The sequence below is a fragment of the Ahaetulla prasina genome, chromosome 2 (genome assembly GCF_028640845.1).
Source record: "Ahaetulla prasina isolate Xishuangbanna chromosome 2, ASM2864084v1, whole genome shotgun sequence".
Classification (NCBI taxonomy): Eukaryota; Metazoa; Chordata; class Lepidosauria; order Squamata; family Colubridae; genus Ahaetulla; species Ahaetulla prasina.
In genome coordinates, this window is record NC_080540.1 from 15,494,640 (window position 1) to 15,514,733 (window position 20,094).

Here is a 20,094-nt window from a genome sequence, read left to right on the forward strand (position 1 = left end):
TAGCTGGTCATGTGACCGGGTGGCCGTGGCTATGTGCATAGGGACTACTCAGAGGGCTAAAAAAAGTCATTTCTGGTGGCGATGAGGGTGGCAAAACGGGAGTAATTTTTCCACTCTCATTGCATCGGCAGATAACCACCCAGCTGCCCTGTTCGGGGTGACCCACTCCCTTCTTCAACAGGGGGCGTTGGAAGACCCCTTACAAGGGCGAGCTGAGGAGTTTGTACAGTATCTGCAAGATAAAATCGCTCAGATTCGGGAAGGTTTGGACGTAGATTGGGTAGGGTCAGGTGGGATGGCGGAGGCTGGTCTTGATGTTCCCATCTGGGATGAGTTCGATACTGTGGCTCCTGAGGACATGGACAGGTTACTGGGGAGGGTGAATGCGACCACATGTTTGCTGGACCCGTGTCCCTCCTGGCTGGTGCTGGCCACCCGGGAGGTTACATGAGGCTGGCTTCAGAGAATTGTTAATGCTTCTTTGATGGAGGGTGTCTTCCCTGCCGCCCTGAAAGAGGCGGTGGTGAGGCCCCTCCTCAAGAAGCCTTCCCTGGACCCAGCCATTTTAGCAAATTACCGTCCTCTCTCCAACCTTCGTTTTGTGGCGAAGGTTGTTGAGAGTGTGGTCGCACAACAGTTCCCCCAGTACCTGGATGAAACCGTCTATCTAGACCCGCTCCAGTCCGGTTTCCGGCCCGGTTACAGCACGGAGACAGCCTTGGTCGCATTGGTTGATGATCTCTGGAGGGCTCGGGACAGCGGTTGTTCCTCTGTCCTAGTCCTATTAGATCTCTCAGTGGCTTTCGATACCATCAACCATGGTATCTTGATGCGGCGGCTCGGGGGGCTGGGAATGGGGGGCACCGTTTATCTGTGGTTCTCCTCCTATCTCTCCGACCGGTCGCAGATGGTGTTGGCAGGGGGGCAGAGGTCGACTCCGAGGCGACTCTTATGTGGGGTGCCACAGGGGTCAGTCCTTTCGCCTCTTCTATTCAACATCTACATGAAGCCGCTGGGTGAAATCATCCGTGGTTTTGGGGTGCGTTGTCACCTGTACGCTGACGACACCCAGCTGTACATTTCCACCCCAGACCACCCCAACGAGGCCGTCAAAGTGATGTCCCGGTGTCTGGAAGCCGTACGGGTCTGGATGGGGAGAAACAGGCTTCGGCTCAACCCATCCAAGACTGAGTGGCTATGCCGGCTTCCCGGTACAGTCAGCTTACTCCATTGCTGACTGTTGGGGGTGAGTCGTTGGCCCCCACAGAGAGGGTTCGCAATCTTGGCGTCCTCCTGGATGCACAGCTGTCTCTAGAAGATCACTTGACAGCCGTTGCCAGGGGGGCTTTTTATCAGGTCCGCTTGATTCGCCAATTGCGTCCCTTTCTAGATCGGGTTTCCCTTTGCACAGTCACCCATGCCCTCGTTACATCCCGCCTGGACTACTGCAATGTTCTCTACATGGGGCTCCCCTTGAAGAGCACCCGGAAGCTCCAACTGGTCCAGAATGCGGCCGCGCGGGTGATAGAGGGAGCACCTCGTGGCTCCCATGTGACACCTCTCCTGCGTGGCCTGCACTGGCTCCCGGTGGTCTTTCGGGTGCAATTCAAGGTGCTGGTTGTCATCTTTAAAGCGCTCCATGGCTTAGGACCGGGCTACTTGTGGGACCGCCTACTGCCACCAACAGCCTCCCATCAACCTGTGCGCTCTCACAGGGCGGGCCTCCTCGGGGTACCATTGGTTAGACAATGTCGATTGGCGGTCCCCAGGGGGAGGGCCTTCTCTGTGGGGGCTCCTGCCCTCTGGAATGAGTTGCCTCCGGGGCTTCGCCAACTCCCCGACCTCTGGACTTTCCGCCGCGACCTGAAGACTCTTTTATTCCATCAAGCAGGGCTAGCCTAAAAATGCTGTTTTAATGGGGTTTTAGATTGCTACTGTTTAGTTTTTAGATAATTCGGCCATAAGTTATATTAATTTTATCTTGTTTTTAACTTGTTGGATATTGTGTTTTTAAATTGGCTGTTAACCGCCCTGAGTCCTTCGGGAGAAGGGCGGGATACAAATATGATTAATAAATAAATAAAAATAAAATAAAATAAATTTCTGACCGGTCCTTGCACTTTTGACCGGTCCTTGCACTTATGACCATCCTCACATTTATGCCCATTGCAGCATTCTTAACAACCGTGTCACTCATTTCACAACTGCTTCTCTTCACTACAGTTACAAAATAGAGTGCAAAACACAAAATGTGAGGACAGTCGTAAATGCGAGGACTGGTCAAAAGTGCAAGGACAGGTCAAAGATAACTTTTTGAGCCCTCTGAGTAGTCCCTATGCACATAGGGACTACCCAGAGGGCTGACAAAAGTGATTTCTGACAGGTCCTTGCACTTATGACGGGTCATCATTTATGCCTGTTGCAGCATTCTTAACCATGTCACTCATTTCACAACTGTGGTGTTTCATGTGACCTGGTCAGCGTGGCCAGGTGGTCATGTAACATAGCTTCTTTGCCCTAATGACAGTTTGTTGCAACAGTCATAAGTGTGAAAAACAGTCATAAGTCACTTTTTCAGTGCCATTGAAACTATTGTAAGTCAAGAACTGTACAAAAATACAAAAAGCTTCTTTGCTTGCAAAAAGCTGCCCTAAATATCAATCATTAGATTAGAAATACCTGCAAATCAGGCAGGGTGCCAGAGCACCTTGAGGAATTAAAATAGTTAAAATGCAATGATAACTATCAGCAGCCAACTCTTGCTCATAAAGTGAAACCCTTTAGCAGATAGGCCATTTAAGCTCTCCAGAATGAAGCAAAGGAGCAAACAGAATATCTGTTGCTTGTTAAACCAATTACCAGAACAAATAGACACAGAGACTAGTCAGATATCCGAAGCAGATTCTTTCAGGAACAGAGATTAACATTTTTCCTTCCAAACAAAGCTGAATAGGGAAAATTATCTCATCACCAAGCACAGAATTGAACTTCACCAAAAACCAGTTTTAGGCCAAAAGTCAGAAAGGGTATGTAAGCTCACGTTTGAATGTCAATCTTTCTAGCTAGCCAATAAACCTTGCTGAATGTCACTCAGCTTGGTTCCTTGTCATTAAAAGCTTCTGCTTCGTTATTCAATTATTTCTTCAAAGAGCTGATCATTGCATCCTGACTGGAAGAACTCCAACAGGGGAATATTTCCTCCCAACAGCGGTGTAAAATGCTTAAAACAACCCTTCCCCTTTAAGAAAGTCAAGGGGGGAAAAAAAGTCGGAGAAGCTCGGGAACCGGAAGTACTGCCAAGAATGAAATAAAGGCTAATGGAGAGGCAGTTTCTGCAAGCAGGGCAATAAAGTTTAGGCTAAGAAACTTACAGAAGGCTGTAAGTCTTTACAGGATTAACCCAGTAAAGTGAAAAAAACAAAAGGAGATATTTTTTTTAACAATTTGTCCTCCTAACTGCTTAACTATTTAACAAGGTTCTCAGAACTGCTTAACTACTTAACAACCGGTTCCACTGAACTGGTGAGAACCGGTAGAATCCCACCACTGGTTCTAGTCGTTCCCAACTCTAGGGGGCGATGCTTGTCTCCGTGTCAAAGCTGAAAAGCCAGCGCTGCCCGAAGATATCACTGTGGTCATGTGGCCGACATGACTAAATGCTGAAGGTGCACAGAGCACTGTTACTTTCCCACCAAAGGTTGTCCCTATATTTCTACTTGCATTTTTAACTGCTAGGTTGACAGAAGCTGGGACAAGTAACGGGAGCTCACCCTGTTACACAGCACTAAGTATTCGAACCACTGAGCTGCCGACCTTTCTATCAACAAGCTCTGCGTCTTAACCACTGAGCCACCATGTCCCTTATGCCACATCCCTTACACAGACAGTAGCCAGATACAAACATGAAGGGACCTACTGAACTAGACTATAGTAACCTTATAAATTGACATAAGTAACTAGATCTCAATCCTTATCAAACGGGAAGGAAAAAGTATCCACGCACGTCACAATTGCAAGGAACTCTGTGTGTAAACAATACATGCAAGTTTAGCTACTCATCAAGAGCCAGTATGTTGTAGTGTTAAGGCATCAGACTAGAAATCAGGACACAGTGAGTTCTACTCCTGCCTTGGGCACAAAGCCAGCTGAGTGACCTTGGGCCACTCACTTTTTCTCAGCTCTAGGAAGGAGACAATGGCAAAGTACTTTCTGAAATCTTGTCAAGAAAACTGCAGGGATTAAATCCAGGCAGTTTCCAGAAGTCAAAACTGAGGCACATAGACACACTCATCAGTTAGATGAAAATTAGTACAATATATATACATAAAGGCAGGGGTGAAATCCAGCAGGTTCTGGAGAACCAATAGCGAAAATTTTGAGTAGTTCAGAGAACCGGCAAATACCAACTCTGGCTGGCCCCAGAGTGGGTGGGAATGGAGATTTTGCAATATCCTTCCCCCAGGAGCAGGGAGGGAATGGGGATTTTGGAGTATCCTTCCCCTGGAGTGGGGTGGGAATGGGGATTTTGCAGTATCCTTCCCCCTGCCCCGCCCACCAAGCCACATCACACCCATGAAGCCACTCCCTCAGATCCGGTAGTAACAAAAATTGAGTTCCACCACTGCATAAATGGGTCTTTCTTGAAATAAATTTCTCCAAAGCTAAGGTTTTAGTTTTTGTCCAGAATGTATCCTAAAGTTCAATTTAACTATTCTTTTAAGGCTTTGGGTCAATTTTGAGTACCTAAGCACCTACATCTTCTGCCTATTGGAAGAATCAACTGAGTGAGTTTCTTGTAGAAAAATATTTCTAATGCAGATATAAAACACGTGGCAATAATGATGTTCCTACAGCAGTCACTGCTCAATACAATTTAACCCCCATCGAAATGGCTTTATCCCAAGTAATTGCCTGGATGAAAGGGACATCACAAAACATGTAGCACTACACGTGCTGCAATTTCTATAAGATTTGGCAAGTATTTAGGCAAACTCAGTAGGAACCTCACTATGCTCATTAACCAAGTACGAGATACATTACAATAGATGATGTCACCAATGTAGAATATATCGATTCTGTTCTGTCCTTTGCCAGAGATGAAATCCATCTGTCCGTGGTCACACTCAATAACAAGATGAGCGTTCTTTTGCAAACATGATGATTCCTTAGAAAATTCAACTACTGCTCTGTTTAATATGTCACTGACACGCCTGGGTGCTGCCGTCAGATTTCGGACTTTTTCCCGCATTTCATTCAGTTTTGCCACAGTGAGCTCATGTGTTTTTCCTTTGTTCTGCTTTAAAAACAGATCCCAAGATTCTGATTCGAAGGTAACGTCGACTTTTCCCTCATTACTCTGTGCGCTGATCTGCCAATCTTTGGCGTTTACAGAAAGGCATTGCTCACTGCAGGTGAAATCAATTTGGAGATTATTCGTAATGATAAATTCAGACAAATTATCCACAAGGTGATTAAAACATGATTTTAGGCTGTCGGTAAGCAAATCCAGTTGGGCTAAAACACTTTCAATTTCCCTCAAGTTATCAACGTCCAGTGTCGGAAGGGAACACGAGAATTTCTCCAGTTTGTTGCCTGAACTTACATGTAATTCACGGTACTGAGGTTGCCCATTGGAATAAGTAGCGTCCATTTTGTAATCTCCGTTTCCAGAGACGAATACGTATTCCACATTTTCTCCATCCGTATCAAAGATGAATTTTATCTGGGCATTATTTTGTATTTGACCCGTTTTCTTGATGAACCGCTGGAGTACCATCTCAAAGCAGCTGTTCTCAGCTGGAGTCAATGGGCCAAATGTCTTCAAGTCTTCTTCTACCTTTTTTAAACGTCCAATGCTAAGGGGTTGCTGCCGATAGCGTAATCTGGCCAGATATGCAGATTTCGATGGAGCTTCCACACGGAACTTGTAGTCTCCAGCAGAAACACTGATTTTCCATTCTTTTTCTCCTGAAGCAAAAGACAGCACTTTCCCATCGTCTCCCTTGAGAATCATCTGAGCATTTTTCATTACCCATGACGGCTCATTTGGAAAGTTCTTCATTACTTCTTCAAAACATTTTCCCATCCCTTCATCCATTCCTAATTTCTCCCAGTTGTTCTTCACCTCGTTTAAACGGTCAACATTCAGGAGATGAGTCTGTGACAGTAATAGTTTCCTCTTGCAAGTAGAAGATAATGAAGAGAAAATATTGGCCATGGTATTCCTAGCTTGAAATAGCTCCAAATTATTTGAATGCACCATATTCCAAAAAATACTCTTTTTCTAAGGCTTGATCGTTTGGGGCTCATTTATTAATCCATATCAAAATATTTATAGTCTCTATTGTCTATAGATTTCAGGCCTTAGGTTTCAAAGGATAATCCTTCATACTGATTGTAGATTAATGCTCACAGTTCAGGATGAACATTTAGCATGCTATTTGTCTGGAATTGTTTTTTTTTAAAGGAAGAAAACAATATTTTATTAATTTTTTTAAAAAATACATGTTTATTTAGCTGCTTATTTATATATTTATTTAGCTGCTTGTTGGTTGAATGAAAAGATAGATTGTTAGATAAATAGATAGATAGATAGATAGATAGATAGATAGATAGATAGATAGATAGACAGACAGACAGACAGACAGACAGAGAGATATAGAGATAGATAGATAGATAGACAGACAGACAGACAGACAGAGAGATATAGAGATAGATAGATAGATAGATAGATAGATAGATAGATAGATAGATAGATAGATAGATAGATAGATAGGCAGGCAGGCAGGCAGGCAGGCAGGCAGGCAGGCAGGCAGGCAGGCAGGCAGGCAGGCAGGCAGGCAGGCAGGCAGGCAGGCAGGCAGGAAGGCAGGCAGGCAGATAGACAAATAATGATTGACTTACAACAGTTCATTTAGTGACCATTCAAAGTTACAGCACCACTGAAGAAAGTGACTTATGACCGTTTTTCGACCATAATCATGTGATCAAAATTCAGATTCTTGACAACTGCTTCATATTTATGACCGTTGCTTTGTGTCAAGGTTCAGTGATCATCTTTTGTGACCCTCTGACAAAAAAAAAAGTCAATGGGGAAGCCAGATTCACTTAGCAGTCAGGTTATTAACTTATCAGTTGCAGTAATTCATTTAACAACTGTTGCAAAAAAGGTCGTAAAATGGGGCAAAATGCGCTTAACAAATGTCTCACTTAACAATAGAAATTTTGGGTTCCATTGTAGTCAAAAGTCGAGGACTACCTGATAGATATTTATAGATGTAGATGTAGATATATAGATATACACACACATTAGGTTTTCTGTATTTTACTCCACAGTCATAACCAGTGGTGGGATTCAAGTAATTTAACAACCGGTTCTCTGCCCTAATGATTTCTTCCAACAACAAGTTTGCCAAGCTGTTCAGAAAGTTAACAACCGGTTCTCCTGAAGTGGTGCGAACCGGCTGAATCCCACCACTGGTCATAACCCTGAGCTATAGGTGGGGCTAAAACATAGTGACTGGTACAGAGTAACTGTCAAGTGCAGGAAATCAGGAATCCAGGCAGATTAAATAAATATAGGTTTATTGTATGCTAATGCTTGCATGAAGAGATTCGAGACTGATATACAGTATCTCAACTGAGAATATCCCTCCTTCTTCATAATAACCTCTTATCTCTTCTCAAGCAACTCATGATCAAAAATAGAAACAGTGAAACTGTTAGTAAAAAATATTCAACATTAATATTGTGAATCACTTATTTGTACTAAGAACTGTAGGCACTACTCCAGGCAATATGTTCAGGGAAGTGAATGTATGCATTTAGTCATGTATGAAAAGTCTGGGAGATATTTCAGGAAGTATACATTGGTGTTTAGGATGATTTATTTCATTTCATTTAGTTTATTTCAACTAAATGGTTGAAATAGAAATTCCTAGGTTGGTGATAATTGCATTTTACCTTCCAGTGAAAGAAAGAAAAATGATGGAATATTTTGAGGGGACATTTTATGACATCCTGAATTAGCCTGAAATCGAGAGAAAAAATATTTGGCTAGAAAGCGTGAGTTGATTGGTGAACCCAAGTTAGGAGTGTATTGAAAAAGTGACCCTAGAATGAATAATAATTGTGATTGGACTGGTTCAAAAATGTAACTTTTGAAGACATGGTTTAGGCAGAAGTACAGATGGCAAAGGAGTGCAATCAAGTCACCACATGAGGGAGTTGATGGTTTATGTAAAAAAAAAATGAGGGAATCAAATTAAAATGCAAGGGTTGATAAGAGATGCTGAAACGAAGGAAAAATAACTCTTTTCTCAACTTCTGAGTTTCCAGCACTTCTAACCAAAGTCCTTGATGACCTCTAAAACTACAGTCTGTTCCACCAGCCAGTTCATTCAGCAGATGACCCTCTTGGCTAGTGGACTTCAACTCCCAGATCCCCTAGCCCAGTGGTCTCCAACCTTGGCAACTTAAGCCTGGTGGACTTCAACTCCCAAAATTCTGGGAGTTGAAGTCCTCAAGGCTTAAAGTTGCCAAGGTTGGAGACTTCTGCCCTAGCCAACTATGTTAAGTCCACATTTCTTTAAGCTGCCAAGATTGAGAAACACTGTTCTTGGCTCTCTTTGGCACCTGCTAAGGCTCCCACTGCAAATTCCAGGCTGTTTCCGATGGCAGGCAACTAAAAACACAAAAGGCATATCTCCTGGATCCCACCAGATGGCGCTGTTTAATGGAAGGAACTCAGAGAATATGCGACACTAGGGTGAAGCTGCCATACCTAAAGATGAAGCAGGAAACGTAAGCAAGTTAAATAAAAGGCAAAATTCCTGTCTAAACCCTCCCTCCCCACTAAAATCCCACCAGTAGCTGCAAGTCTTGACAATCAACTTACCCACAGCCTTCTTCATTAGGCTGCCAGGCGCCAAGTCTGGATCCAAAGATGACTTAAAGAATAGGCAGTCTTCAGGACCTATTTTAAGCCCCAAATCCATGCTCCTGTGCAAGTAAGGAAAAGCAAATCTATATTATAACCACCAGTGTTGGGTTTCAATTTTTTTTACTACCGGTTCTGTGGGGGTGGCTTGGTGGGGGGTGGCATGGCTTGGTGGGTATGACAAGGGAAGGATACTGTAAAATCTCCATTCCCTCCATTGGTGGATTTCACTTACCTTTGCTACCAGTTCGCTTGTGTGTGCGTCACTTTACTCACTCGGGCGCCACTTCTGCACCTATGCAGAAGCTTCTGCACATGTGCACAGCGTATTTGATGTCGTCTGGGCGGGTGGGCAGAGCCTCCCACTACCGCTACTACCGGTTCTTCCGAACCGGGGCGAACCAGTAGCAACCCACCACTGATTCAATCTCCAATCCAGGGGAAGGTTATTGCAAAATCCCCATTTCCTCCCGATCAGCTGGGATTCGGGAAGCAGAGAATAGATGGGGGTGGGGCCAGTCAGAGGTGGTATTTATCGATTCTCCAAACTACTCAAAATTTCCACTACCGGTTCTCCAGAACTGGTCAGAACCTGCTGAAACCCACCTCTAGTAACCACTAAACTGTTGTTGTTACTTTAAATTTACTGGGTCTCTGGGTATTCTAAATCCAGGTAGTCCTCAACTTAAAACCACAATTGAGCCCCACATTTTTGTTGCTAAGCGAGACATTTATTAAGTGGGCTTTGCTCCATTTTACAACCTTTCTTGCCACAGTTATTGAGTGAATCTGCAGTTGTTAAGTTAGTAACATGGTTGTTAAGCGAATCGGGCCTCTCCATTGACTTTGCTTCTCAGAAGGTCTCCAAAGGGGATTGCATGACCACAGGACACTGCAACCATCATAAATATGAGTCAGTTGCTAAATGTTTGAATATTGATCACATGACCATGGGATGGGTGTGTGAAAAACAGTCGTAAATTACATTTTTTAATCTTATAATTTCATTATAATATTCATATATAAATATTCTTTATAATTTCTCTTCTCAAAATCCCCAAAGCTTTAACCAAAAACTGTCTACTATTGACCTTACCCCATTCCTAAGAGGTCCGTAAGGGGCGTGCATAAGAGCACAAACGTGCCTCCGTTCCTGTCCTATTGTTTCCTTTTGCTATATCCAATTAATACAGTTATTGCATGCTTATGCTTATATATATATATATATATATATATATATATATATGCTTATATATTATATACCCGTATATCCGAAGACTCGAGTTTTCAGTGTATGTGCAATAGTCTCATTCTATTTGTATATTTTTACAAAGTCAACTTATTGCCCCCCCAACAATCTGGGTCCTTATATATTATATAGTTACTTTCATGCTTATGCTTATATATACTGTTGTGACAAAATAAATAAAATAAAATAAAATGTTTACTAAATGAACTGTTGTAAATCAAGGATCTCCTGCTTGAGCAGGGGGCTGGACTAGAAGACCTCCAAGGTCCTTTCCAGCTCTAATTCTGATTCAGATTCTGGGGATTATCTGTATGTGACTAAGGCATCTGGTTGTCAACTGCTTTCTTATTAAATATGAAGGTACAAGAACCCTGCAGAGCAGGTCAATTCTAGTCTAAGGTTCGGTATCATACGGTGGCCTTCCAAATTCATTCAGGAAGCTTGAAGTTAAAAAAGGGGAGGGGGGAAAGAGAAGAAGCGAGGGAGGGAGGGGAAAAAGGAGAGGGCACAGCATTTTTCTAGGTAGACTCAATCTGAAGGCTACATACAGCCATCAAAACTGTTTGCTTTTAGCACACAAAGTTCCTTTAATTGGTTCAGCATTTTTTCCCCCTCAATTCAAATCTCAGCTTCAAGGTGTTTAAAAAGTGCAAGAGACAACAACAACAACAACAACAATTGCTACCTAGGATGCTGGCAGCAACCCGTATCAACTATTAGCACCAGTCAATGGTATTTGTGATGCCTTTTTGAATGTTCAGTTGACTGAGTTTCACGTTTAACGAATAATGTAAATAATAATAATAACCTGGCCATCGAAACTACACGGCTATGAATGAAACATGTAACAGTGATACCCATTGTCATCGGGGCACTTGGTACCATGTCCAAGAATTTTATAAGGTACATCAACAAATTGCAGCTTCCTGCAATAACACCGGCGGAACTGCAAAAAACTGCACTACTTGGAACATCGTACATCTTAAGAAGGTACTTAGTTGATACCTAGGACGCTGGCAGCAACCCGTATCAACCATTAGCACCAGTCAATGGTATTTTGATGCCTTTTTGAATGTTCAGTTGACTGAGTTTCATGTTTAATGAATAAAAGTTTATAATAATAATAATTCTAGCTAGATGTTCTACGCTAGGTTTTTTACATGATCTTATGTACCACCCATCTTTTTTTGCTAAACTCAAAAGTACAAAGCATTGTAGTCTTCCCCTGTAAAACTGCACACTATTTCCAAATCATTTTATGTGGATAACATAATTTGTTGCTCTACAGCAACACTCACCTGCAGCTAAACTTCCACGTGTTGATTGCAAATACTTACCTCAGACATCAGATCAGCAAGGGTGGCAGAAGACAGGTGAATAGATGAACAATCATGCTTCGTGAAAGTTTACTTGTTGAAGTTTGCATGGCTATTCTTACCTGTACAAGGGCATAAGTGCGCATTGAGATTTACAGGGAAAGCACTCTTGGAGTGTTGGGACGTTTCTGCACACTGGGCGGTGTTTGTTTAAGCCAAGCAAAAAAAAAGCACTGGGCTTTCCCAGAGGTCATAACTACTTTTAATTTTCTTCAGTGTTCAGGGCAGGAAGCACCGGTCCACACCCTGCTAGACTTCCTTTGGGGACCTTCCAAGGAGCAGATGTTCGAATTTGATAACGTTGCATTCAGCAGCAGGGACCAGGTGCTTCCTGAAGCTGAGAATAATTCAGCTGAGAAACCCATCTACCGTACAATCCCTGACATTAAGTCTTAAAATCCCTAGGATTGAAGCGTTAGACCAGGGGTCTCCAACCTTGGCAATTTTAAGACTTGTGGACTTCAACTCCCAGAATTTTTCAGCCAGCGTTGGCTGAGGAATTCTGGGAGTTGACATCCAGAAGCCTTAAAGTTGCCAAGTTTGGAGGCCCCTGCATTAGGCAGACAATTAGCATTAGATAATAGTCTATATCAGTGGTGGGATTCAGCCAGTTCGCACCACTTCGGGAGAACCGGTTGTTAACTTTCTGAGCAGTTTCACAAACTGGTTGTTGGAAGAAATCATTAGAGCAGAGAACTGGTTGTTAAATTACTTGAATCCCATCACTGGTCTATATATATTCTCAGTCATCCAAGTCATCGTTGTCCCAAAGGTTGTTTTTTTTCCTTGAAGACATTTCGCTTCTCATACAGAGCTGAAGAAGCTTCTTGGACGAGAAGCGAAACGTCTTCAAAGAAAAAACAAAGAAGCCCAGTTGCCTCCTGAAAAAGCACCTTTGGGACAGCATTAGATAGTGCACATAAATGAAAGCCCCTTTTCTTGGAGCCTGGCTTGGTTTCACTTATTTAAATATTGCTTTAAAGGTAGTGCTTGACTTATGACCACAATTGAGCCCAAAATTTCTGTTGCTAAGCAAGACAATTATTAAGTGAGTTTCACCTCATTTTATGACATTTCTCGCCACAGTTGTTAAGTGAATCACTGCAATCATTAAGCTAGTAACACAGTTGTTAAGTGAATCCAGTTTCCCCATTGACTTTGCTTGTCAGGTCATGCAAGGTGATCACATGACCCCAACTGTCAGTTGCCCAGCATCTGAATTTTGATCATGTGACCATGGGGATGCTAAAGTGTTTAAGTTAGTTTCAGTTTCAGTTTCAGCTTTAACTTTTTTGTCATTATGGTTCGCCATCTGGAGTGTCCTACGAATAGAATATAATTACGGTGATAAAAATAAGCTTAAAAATATATGCAAAGCACCAGTACAGGACTGAGGGCTATGGGCTATTTAAGATTCCTTTCCCATTTTTGCTTTAATAGAATAACAGAATAAAAGGGCTGGAAGGAATCTTGGAGGTCATCTAGTCCAACCGCATGTTCATGAAGGAAACCCTATACCATTTCAGACAAATGGCTGTCCAATCTCTTCTTAAAAATCATCAGTGTTGTAACACGCACAACTTCTGGAGGCAAGCTCTGGGGCCTCTGGTGGCTCAGACTGGAAAGACAGTCTGTTATTAACAGCAGCTGCTTGCAATTACTGCAGGTTCAAGTCCCACCAGGCCCAAGGTTGACTCAGCCTTCCATCCTTTATAAGGTAGGTAAAATGAGGACCCAGATTGTTGGGGGGGCAATAAGTTGACTTTGTAAAAAATATACAAATAGAATGAGACTATTGCCTTATACACTGTAAGCCGCCCTGAGCCTTCGGAGAAGGGCGGGATATAAATGCAAATAAAAAAAAAAAGCTGTCCCACTGACTAATTGTTCTAACTGTCAGGAAATTTCTCCTTAGTTCTAGGTTGCTTCTTTCCTTAATTACTTTCTACCCATTGCTTCTTGTGAGGCACTTTGGAGAATAATGTAAAGTTTGTTACTACTGATTCTGTGGGCGTGGCTTGGGGGGTTAATGTAACTGGGTGGGCTTGACCAACTGTTTTTTTGTTTTTACTTATAAAAGCATTCGACCAAAGAGGTTGTAAAAAAATGCTTTTAAGAGGTTCTGGTGAACAGGCAACTCATCTGGGATCACCAGAGGAGCCTTTTAAAAGCTTTTTTTTTTTACAACCTCTTCGGCTGAAGAGGTTGTAGAAAAAATGCTTTTAAAGGGTTCTGACGATCCCAGCTGAGCCGCGTGATCATCAGAGGCTTTTTTTTATTTTTAAAAGCATTTTTTCAGCCGAATCTCCTTCCTTCCTCCTCTCCTCTCCTCTCCTCTCCTCTCCTCTCCTCTCCTCTCCTCTCCTCTCCTCTCCTCTCCTCTCATTTCCATCTCCTTCCTTCTTTCCCTTTTTCCTTCCTTCCTTCTTTCCTTCTTTCCTCCTTCCCTCCCTCTCATTTCCACCTCCTTTCTTTCTCCATGCCTCCTGTCTTCCCTTCCTCCATCCTCCCATCTTCCCTTTCCTCCTTCAGCCGAAAAAAAATGCTTTTAAAATTAAAAAAAAACAAAAAACCCAACCTCTGATGATCGCGCGGCTCAGCTGGGACAGGGGGGGTGGGGTAGGGATTTTGTTCTCCTCTCACCCACCACCATTGCTACCAGATCGGGCAATCCGGTCTGAACCGGGAGCATTTCACCCCTGCTTGACTCCCTCTTCTTTGTGACAGCCACTAGTCCTTCTATTCATTAAACTAGACCTACCCAGTTCCTGCAACCATTCTTATGTTTTAGCCTCCAGTCCCGTAATCATCTTTGTTGCTCTTCTCTGCACTCTTTCTAGAGTCTCAACATCTTTTCTTACATTGTGGCAATCAAAACTGAATGCAGTATTTCAAGCGTGGCCTTACCAAACCATTATAAAGTGGTATTAACACATCACGTAATCTTGATGCTATCCTTCTGTTTATGCAGCCTAGAACTGTGTTGGCTTTTTTGGCAGCCAACATGAGATGAAATGTGTACTACAACATTGTTGTGTCTCACCCTTGATGTACCATGTAGCAATCTAAGGAGAAAAAGGTGGTGCTTGATTCATGAAATTTCATTGGTTTGGCATCTTTGTGGTTAGGAATGGACACTGGTGCTATTAACCAGAAGGAGCAAAGCCACCAAACAACACATCCCAAACACCCCTCCCTCCCCAATCCTATAAAAAGGTCAGTGGACTCGTCTCCAAGAAACAGATGAGATATTTTAATGCCTTGATGTTATGGTGGGATGGTTCTAACTTAATGGGGATTGGTTTTATATCAATAGAGTAATGATAACTTAAGGCTGCTTCATTCAAGGGAATAAGATAAAGGCAAGTCATGGAATCAAGGAGAATAATTAACAAGAGGACACAACAACCATTTGTTTGAAATGGTATAGGGTTGGATTAGAAGACACCCCCTCCCAAGATCCCTTCCAACTCTGTTATTCTATTCTATTCTATTCTATTCTATTCTATTCTATTCTATTCTAGTCTAGTCTAGTCTAGTCTAGTCTAGTCTAGTCTATTATTTCTACTTCTACTAATTCTACTCTACTCTATTCTACTCTATTCTACTTCTACTCTATTCTACTCTACTCTATTCTACTTCTACTTCTACTCTACTCTATTTTACTTCTACTAATTCTATTCTACTATGTAAAAAGGATGCTGAGACTCTAGAAAGAGTGCAGAGAAGAGCAACAAAGATGATTAGGGGACTGGAGGCTAAAACATATGAAGAATGGTTGCAGGAACTGGATATGTCTAGTTTAATGAAAAGAAGGACTAGGGGAGACATGATAGCAGTCTTCCAATATCTCAGGGGTTGCCACAAAGGAGAGGGAGTCGACCCATTCTCCAAAGCATCTGAGGGCAGGACAAGAAGCAATGGATGGAAAGTAGTCAAGGAGAGAAGCAACTTAGAACTAAGGAAAAATTTCCTGACAGTTAGAACAATCAATAAGTGGAACAACTTGCCTGCAGAAGTTGTGAATGCTCCAACACTAGAAATTTTTAAGAAAATGTTGGATAGCCATTTGTCGGAAATGGTGTAGGGTTTTCTGCCTGGGCAGGGGGTTGGACTAGAAGACTTCCAAGGTCCCTTCCAACTCTGTTATTATGTTATGTTATGTTATGTTGTGTTGTGTTGTGTTGTGTTGTGCTGTGCTGTGCTGTGCTATGCTATGTTATGTTACTCTACTCTACTCTACTCTACTCTCTACTCTACTCTACTCTACTCCACTCCACTCCACTCCACTCCATTCCATTCCATTCCATTCCATTCCATTCTATTCTATTCTATTCTATTCTATTCTATTCTATTCTATTCTATTCTATTCTATTCTATTCTATTCTGTGTTGTGCCATAATCAACCTGGGGTTTGTTTAATTCACAACTTCATTCACAACAAGAACTTTGGACTTTGCTACAAAACTAACTGGTGATCACATACCTGACCTGGTAGTCTAAATTCACTCTTCTTCCAGAATTGGAAAAGGCCAGAATTATAGCTTTTGCCTTTTTCTGCAAAAGGAAAAGCAAAAAAAAAAAAAAAGATAACTAATTTATAACGTATTTGGTGGGAAGAAAAAGATGAAGCCTACTGCTGAAATGCTTGCCAAATAGGGAGTCTGTTTTCCAAATATAATCATGTTTATACAGCACAACACAGGACAGGACATCTGTTTCCCGCCAGAAATTGCATTATTTTCCTTTCTGTTTCTTAGCTGCAAGCAGCAAATATCTTTAGCCAAATAACACAGTAGACAAATAAATATCAGTTACCTATATACTGTATTTACTAATCCATCCTAGAATATTAAAATAATCTGAAGTAGCCTAGAATGCAACAAACAAGCCTGGAAGTCAGTTATGCAAGATGGACAGCTATACAACTTGAAACAAACAAAATTTCTGCATTAAGCATATTTAAATGTAAGGCGGCACTTTTAACTAACTCTAACAGAGAACACAAAGAAGAGGGAGTTAAGCTATTCTCCAAAGCCCCTGAGGGTAGGACAAGAAGCAATGGGTGGAAGGAGAGAAGCAACCTAGAACTAAGGAGAAATTTCCTGGCACTTAGAACAATTAACCAGTGGAACAACTTGCCTGCAGAAGTTGTGAATGCTGCAACACTGGAGGTTTTTAAGAAGATGTTGGATAACCATTTGTCTGAAGTTGTATAGGGTTTCCTGCTTAAGCAGGGGGTTGGACTAGAAGACCTCCATGGTCCCTTCCAACTCTGTATTTCTATTTCTATTATTTCTGTTTCTATTATTTCTATTTCTATTATTTCTATTCCTATTCCTTTCTATTCATAGAATACGTTCAGCTAATCTCATCAGGAAAAACAATCTCCAGCCCATACCTTACATGCACATTAATTCTGTTTAATAGGAATTGTTTTCTCAAAGTATGCGAATGAGAAAAAAAATGAATACTTGCCTCCAAGTGCCACGGCAGGAAGTTTAAGACTCCAATCTGAGTTAAAAAATAAAACCCGTTTCTGAACAGATGAACAAAAATATGTATATAGTGATGGGTTTTCTGTTTCATTTCATACTCAAAAGTATCCTGAATAGAAGTGAAATGTTTCTATGCAAATTCCTTTTCCCCTCCTTTCTTTTTCCCCTCCCCTGATGGTGTCATTTACAGACTTACACTAACAAATGAGTTTATTTTAACTCTTAGTTCACTGCAAAACTCGCTGGTGGTTTTAGAAGGCTGAAGGTATTATGCTTTCTTGTGTGCTTGCTTGTCTCCTGTCAAAAAAAGGGACTCATTAATATCCTTTGAAGTGATTTGCTCATGGACCTTGGATCTAAGAAAGGGTAATAGGTTAGTAGCCGGAAGGGACCTTTGAGGTCTTCCAGTCCAACCCCCTGCTCAAGCAGGAGGGCGTATACCATTTCAGACAAGTGGCTGTCCAGTCTCTTCTTAAAAACCTCCAGCGATGAAGCACCCACAACATCTGAAGGCAAAGCTGTTCCACTGGTTAATTGTCCTCACTGTTAGGAAGTTTCTCCTCAATTCCAGGTTGCTTCTCTCCTTGATTACTTTCCATCCGTTGCTTCTTGTCCCGCCCTCAGGTGCTTTGGAGAATAAGTTGACCCCTCCCGCCCCTCTTCTTTGTGGCAGCCCCGCAGATACTGGAAAACTGCTATCATGTCACCCCTAGTCCTTCTTTTCTCTAGACTAGCCAAACCCAAATCCTGCAACTGTTCTTCATATGTTTTAGCCTCCATTCCTCTAATCATCTTTGTTGCTCTTCTCTGCATTTCTTCCAAAGTCTCAACATCTTTTTTTGTAATGTGGTGACCAAACTATTCCAGGTGTGGTCTTACTAAGATTTCATAAAGTGATACTAATACTTCACGTGATTTTGATTCTATGCCTCTGTTTATATCACCAAAGATTGTATTAGCTTTTTTGGCTTCTCCACATTAAAATTCGTTTTGTTGGATAGGGCCCATTGTTCAAGTCTGTCAAGATCCTTATTCTTTCTTATTCTTGCATTTAGGGCTTGAGCTTGTCTTTTTGGGGTGTTGGCTATTCCTGCCAGCCTACTGTCATCTGCAAATTAAGGGACTGACTGTTTCCTTGACATTTTTCTTGTTATGAATACCTTGAGAGAAACTTTTTAAATTATCTTTGACTTTTTTGCAAGTCTATTCATTCTGAGCTTTGCTTTTCTGTCTTCATCTTTGCAGATTCAGGCTATCTGCTGATATTCTGCCTTAGTTATGTGGCCCTCTTTCCATTTTTTTTGTACTTGTTCTTTTTGTCTTTCAGTTTATCAGAGAGATCTTTGTGTAACTATACTGGTTTCTTTTTGGATTTCTTGTTTTTCTTTTTCAGTGGTATTGTGCTAAACTGGCTTTTATGATCATATTTTTCAGTTCCCATGCTTTTTCTTCTTTTTTTTATTTGAATTTATATCCCGCCCTTCTCCGAAGACTCAGGGCGGCTTACACTGTGCTAACCATGCTTCTTGAATTAATTTCCCCTTTAGGATTTTCACCATTGGAATCTTTTTCCTAGGCTCTCTCTGAGTTTGTTAAAATCTCTGAGTTTGTAAAAAGTTTGTTAAACTTTTAAAGGTTTAAGACACTGTTTAGATTATGATCTGTTGCTTGTGTTTGCATTATATTGAATTCCAATATGCATTATATTGAACTCCAATATGACGTGGTCACTCTCACTCAAGGTTCCGGCAACTTCAACTCCCTCTATCACTTCTTCTCGATAAATAACAATTAGGTCCAGTATAGCTTTTCCTCTAGTTCCCTCCTCTACCTTTTGTCAGCTAGGTTGGTTAGGAATCTGTTGGATTTCCCACTTGCTGCAGAGTTTGTCTCCCAGTTGATAGCAGGATAGTTAAAGTCTCCCATTACTACGGTGGTATATTTCCTACATGCATTTGTTAACTGGTTGGCAAAAAAATTCACCCATTTCTTCTGATTGGTTGGGTATACAGCTATGGCAATGTCATTCTTTTGTCCTTTTATATTGACCTATATGTATTCTAGCAGGGGTTTTATCTTTGATCATGTGCATTTCTATAGATATGTAGTAATCTCTTACATATAGTGCAAGTCTACCAACTCTTTTTGTATATCTGTTTCTTTTGAACAATTTGTATCCATCCCTCAGTACATTCCAGTCATGGGTTTTGTCCCACCAGGTTTCTGCAATGGCAACTATTTCATACCTACCCTTGTGTACGATTGCTTGTAGTTCATCCTGTTGAATTTCAAACCTGCTGAATTTCACCCATGTTCTCTTTCTTGTTTGATTAATTTGGGAATATGAAAAGTTTCAGCGATGGGTACTGCCCATCAGATGTAGGAGTGTGTGGTTCATAACAGCAACATTTGGTTCCAAAAATGTTTTCCCCCACCCTCCCAGCTGCATTCAGTTTTGGAATAGAAAATCCTAAGATTGAGATACTCAGCATTGCATCTGATAAAACTCCAAGGTTAGGCCAACTTTCGTTTTAAAGCCATAAAAGGAAAATTGGAATTTTTCAGTGGGAACTTTGCCAAATCTTTTGTTTTTAATTCCATGGGGAAGAAGCTGAGAAACAAAATGAACTGTTTTACAAACACACAGGAAACTCCCTCCAAGTAGGTAAGATTACATTCTTATACACACCCACTTTTTCTTCCTTTGCTACACATTAATCTCTGGCAACACAGCCCATGCTTACAGTGTCTCTACATTCTTTATTATAAAAGACAGCCATTTATTTCAGAAAGCTGTCCTTTAAAGTCATTTAATTTCAGTATCTTTAGTCTTGATTTTGGTCTTGAATTTTCTTTTGTTAAAGCAAAGCTAAAAACACAAACAATAGATATTTCTGTTAACCCTTATGGACCTCTTTCACATTTACTCCTTTTTCAGGTTTGTCCGTCATTTTTTCCAAGATGATATGGTCACTGTACCCATGCTACTTGCTACCTTAATGGATAATAAGGCTGTTCCTGGCTCCATGACTA

At 41.5% G+C, this 20,094-nt stretch overlaps 1 protein-coding gene across 10 annotated transcripts; it reads right to left on the bottom strand.

Annotated features, from left to right (window-relative positions):
- Nucleotides 1-2,249: 2,249 nt before the first annotated feature.
- Nucleotides 2,250-16,120, bottom strand: LOC131190162 (uncharacterized). Of its 10 annotated transcripts, none has more exons than XM_058167207.1 (5): nucleotides 16,050-16,120; nucleotides 11,525-11,625; nucleotides 8,897-9,000; nucleotides 6,904-7,069; nucleotides 2,250-6,444 (listed from the first exon to the last, which is right to left on the bottom strand). In XM_058167207.1, exon 5 carries the CDS (start codon nucleotides 6,260-6,262, stop codon nucleotides 4,928-4,930), a length of 1,335 nt encoding a protein of 444 aa, XP_058023190.1. In that variant the 5' UTR covers nucleotides 6,263-6,444; nucleotides 6,904-7,069; nucleotides 8,897-9,000; nucleotides 11,525-11,625; nucleotides 16,050-16,120; the 3' UTR covers nucleotides 2,250-4,927. The 10 variants fall into 10 exon arrangements, with proteins under 10 accessions (XP_058023190.1, XP_058023188.1, XP_058023192.1 ...); XM_058167205.1 differs by having other exon boundaries at nucleotides 11,486-11,625; nucleotides 16,050-16,115; XM_058167209.1 differs by lacking the exons at nucleotides 11,525-11,625; nucleotides 16,050-16,120 and adding an exon at nucleotides 11,626-11,736.
- Nucleotides 16,121-20,094: the final 3,974 nt, after the last annotated feature.

Coding starts and splice junctions, on each gene's coding strand:
- LOC131190162 (XM_058167207.1), bottom strand. CDS start 6,262: ATGGTGCATTCAAATAATTTGGAGCTATTTCAAGCTAGGAATACCATG.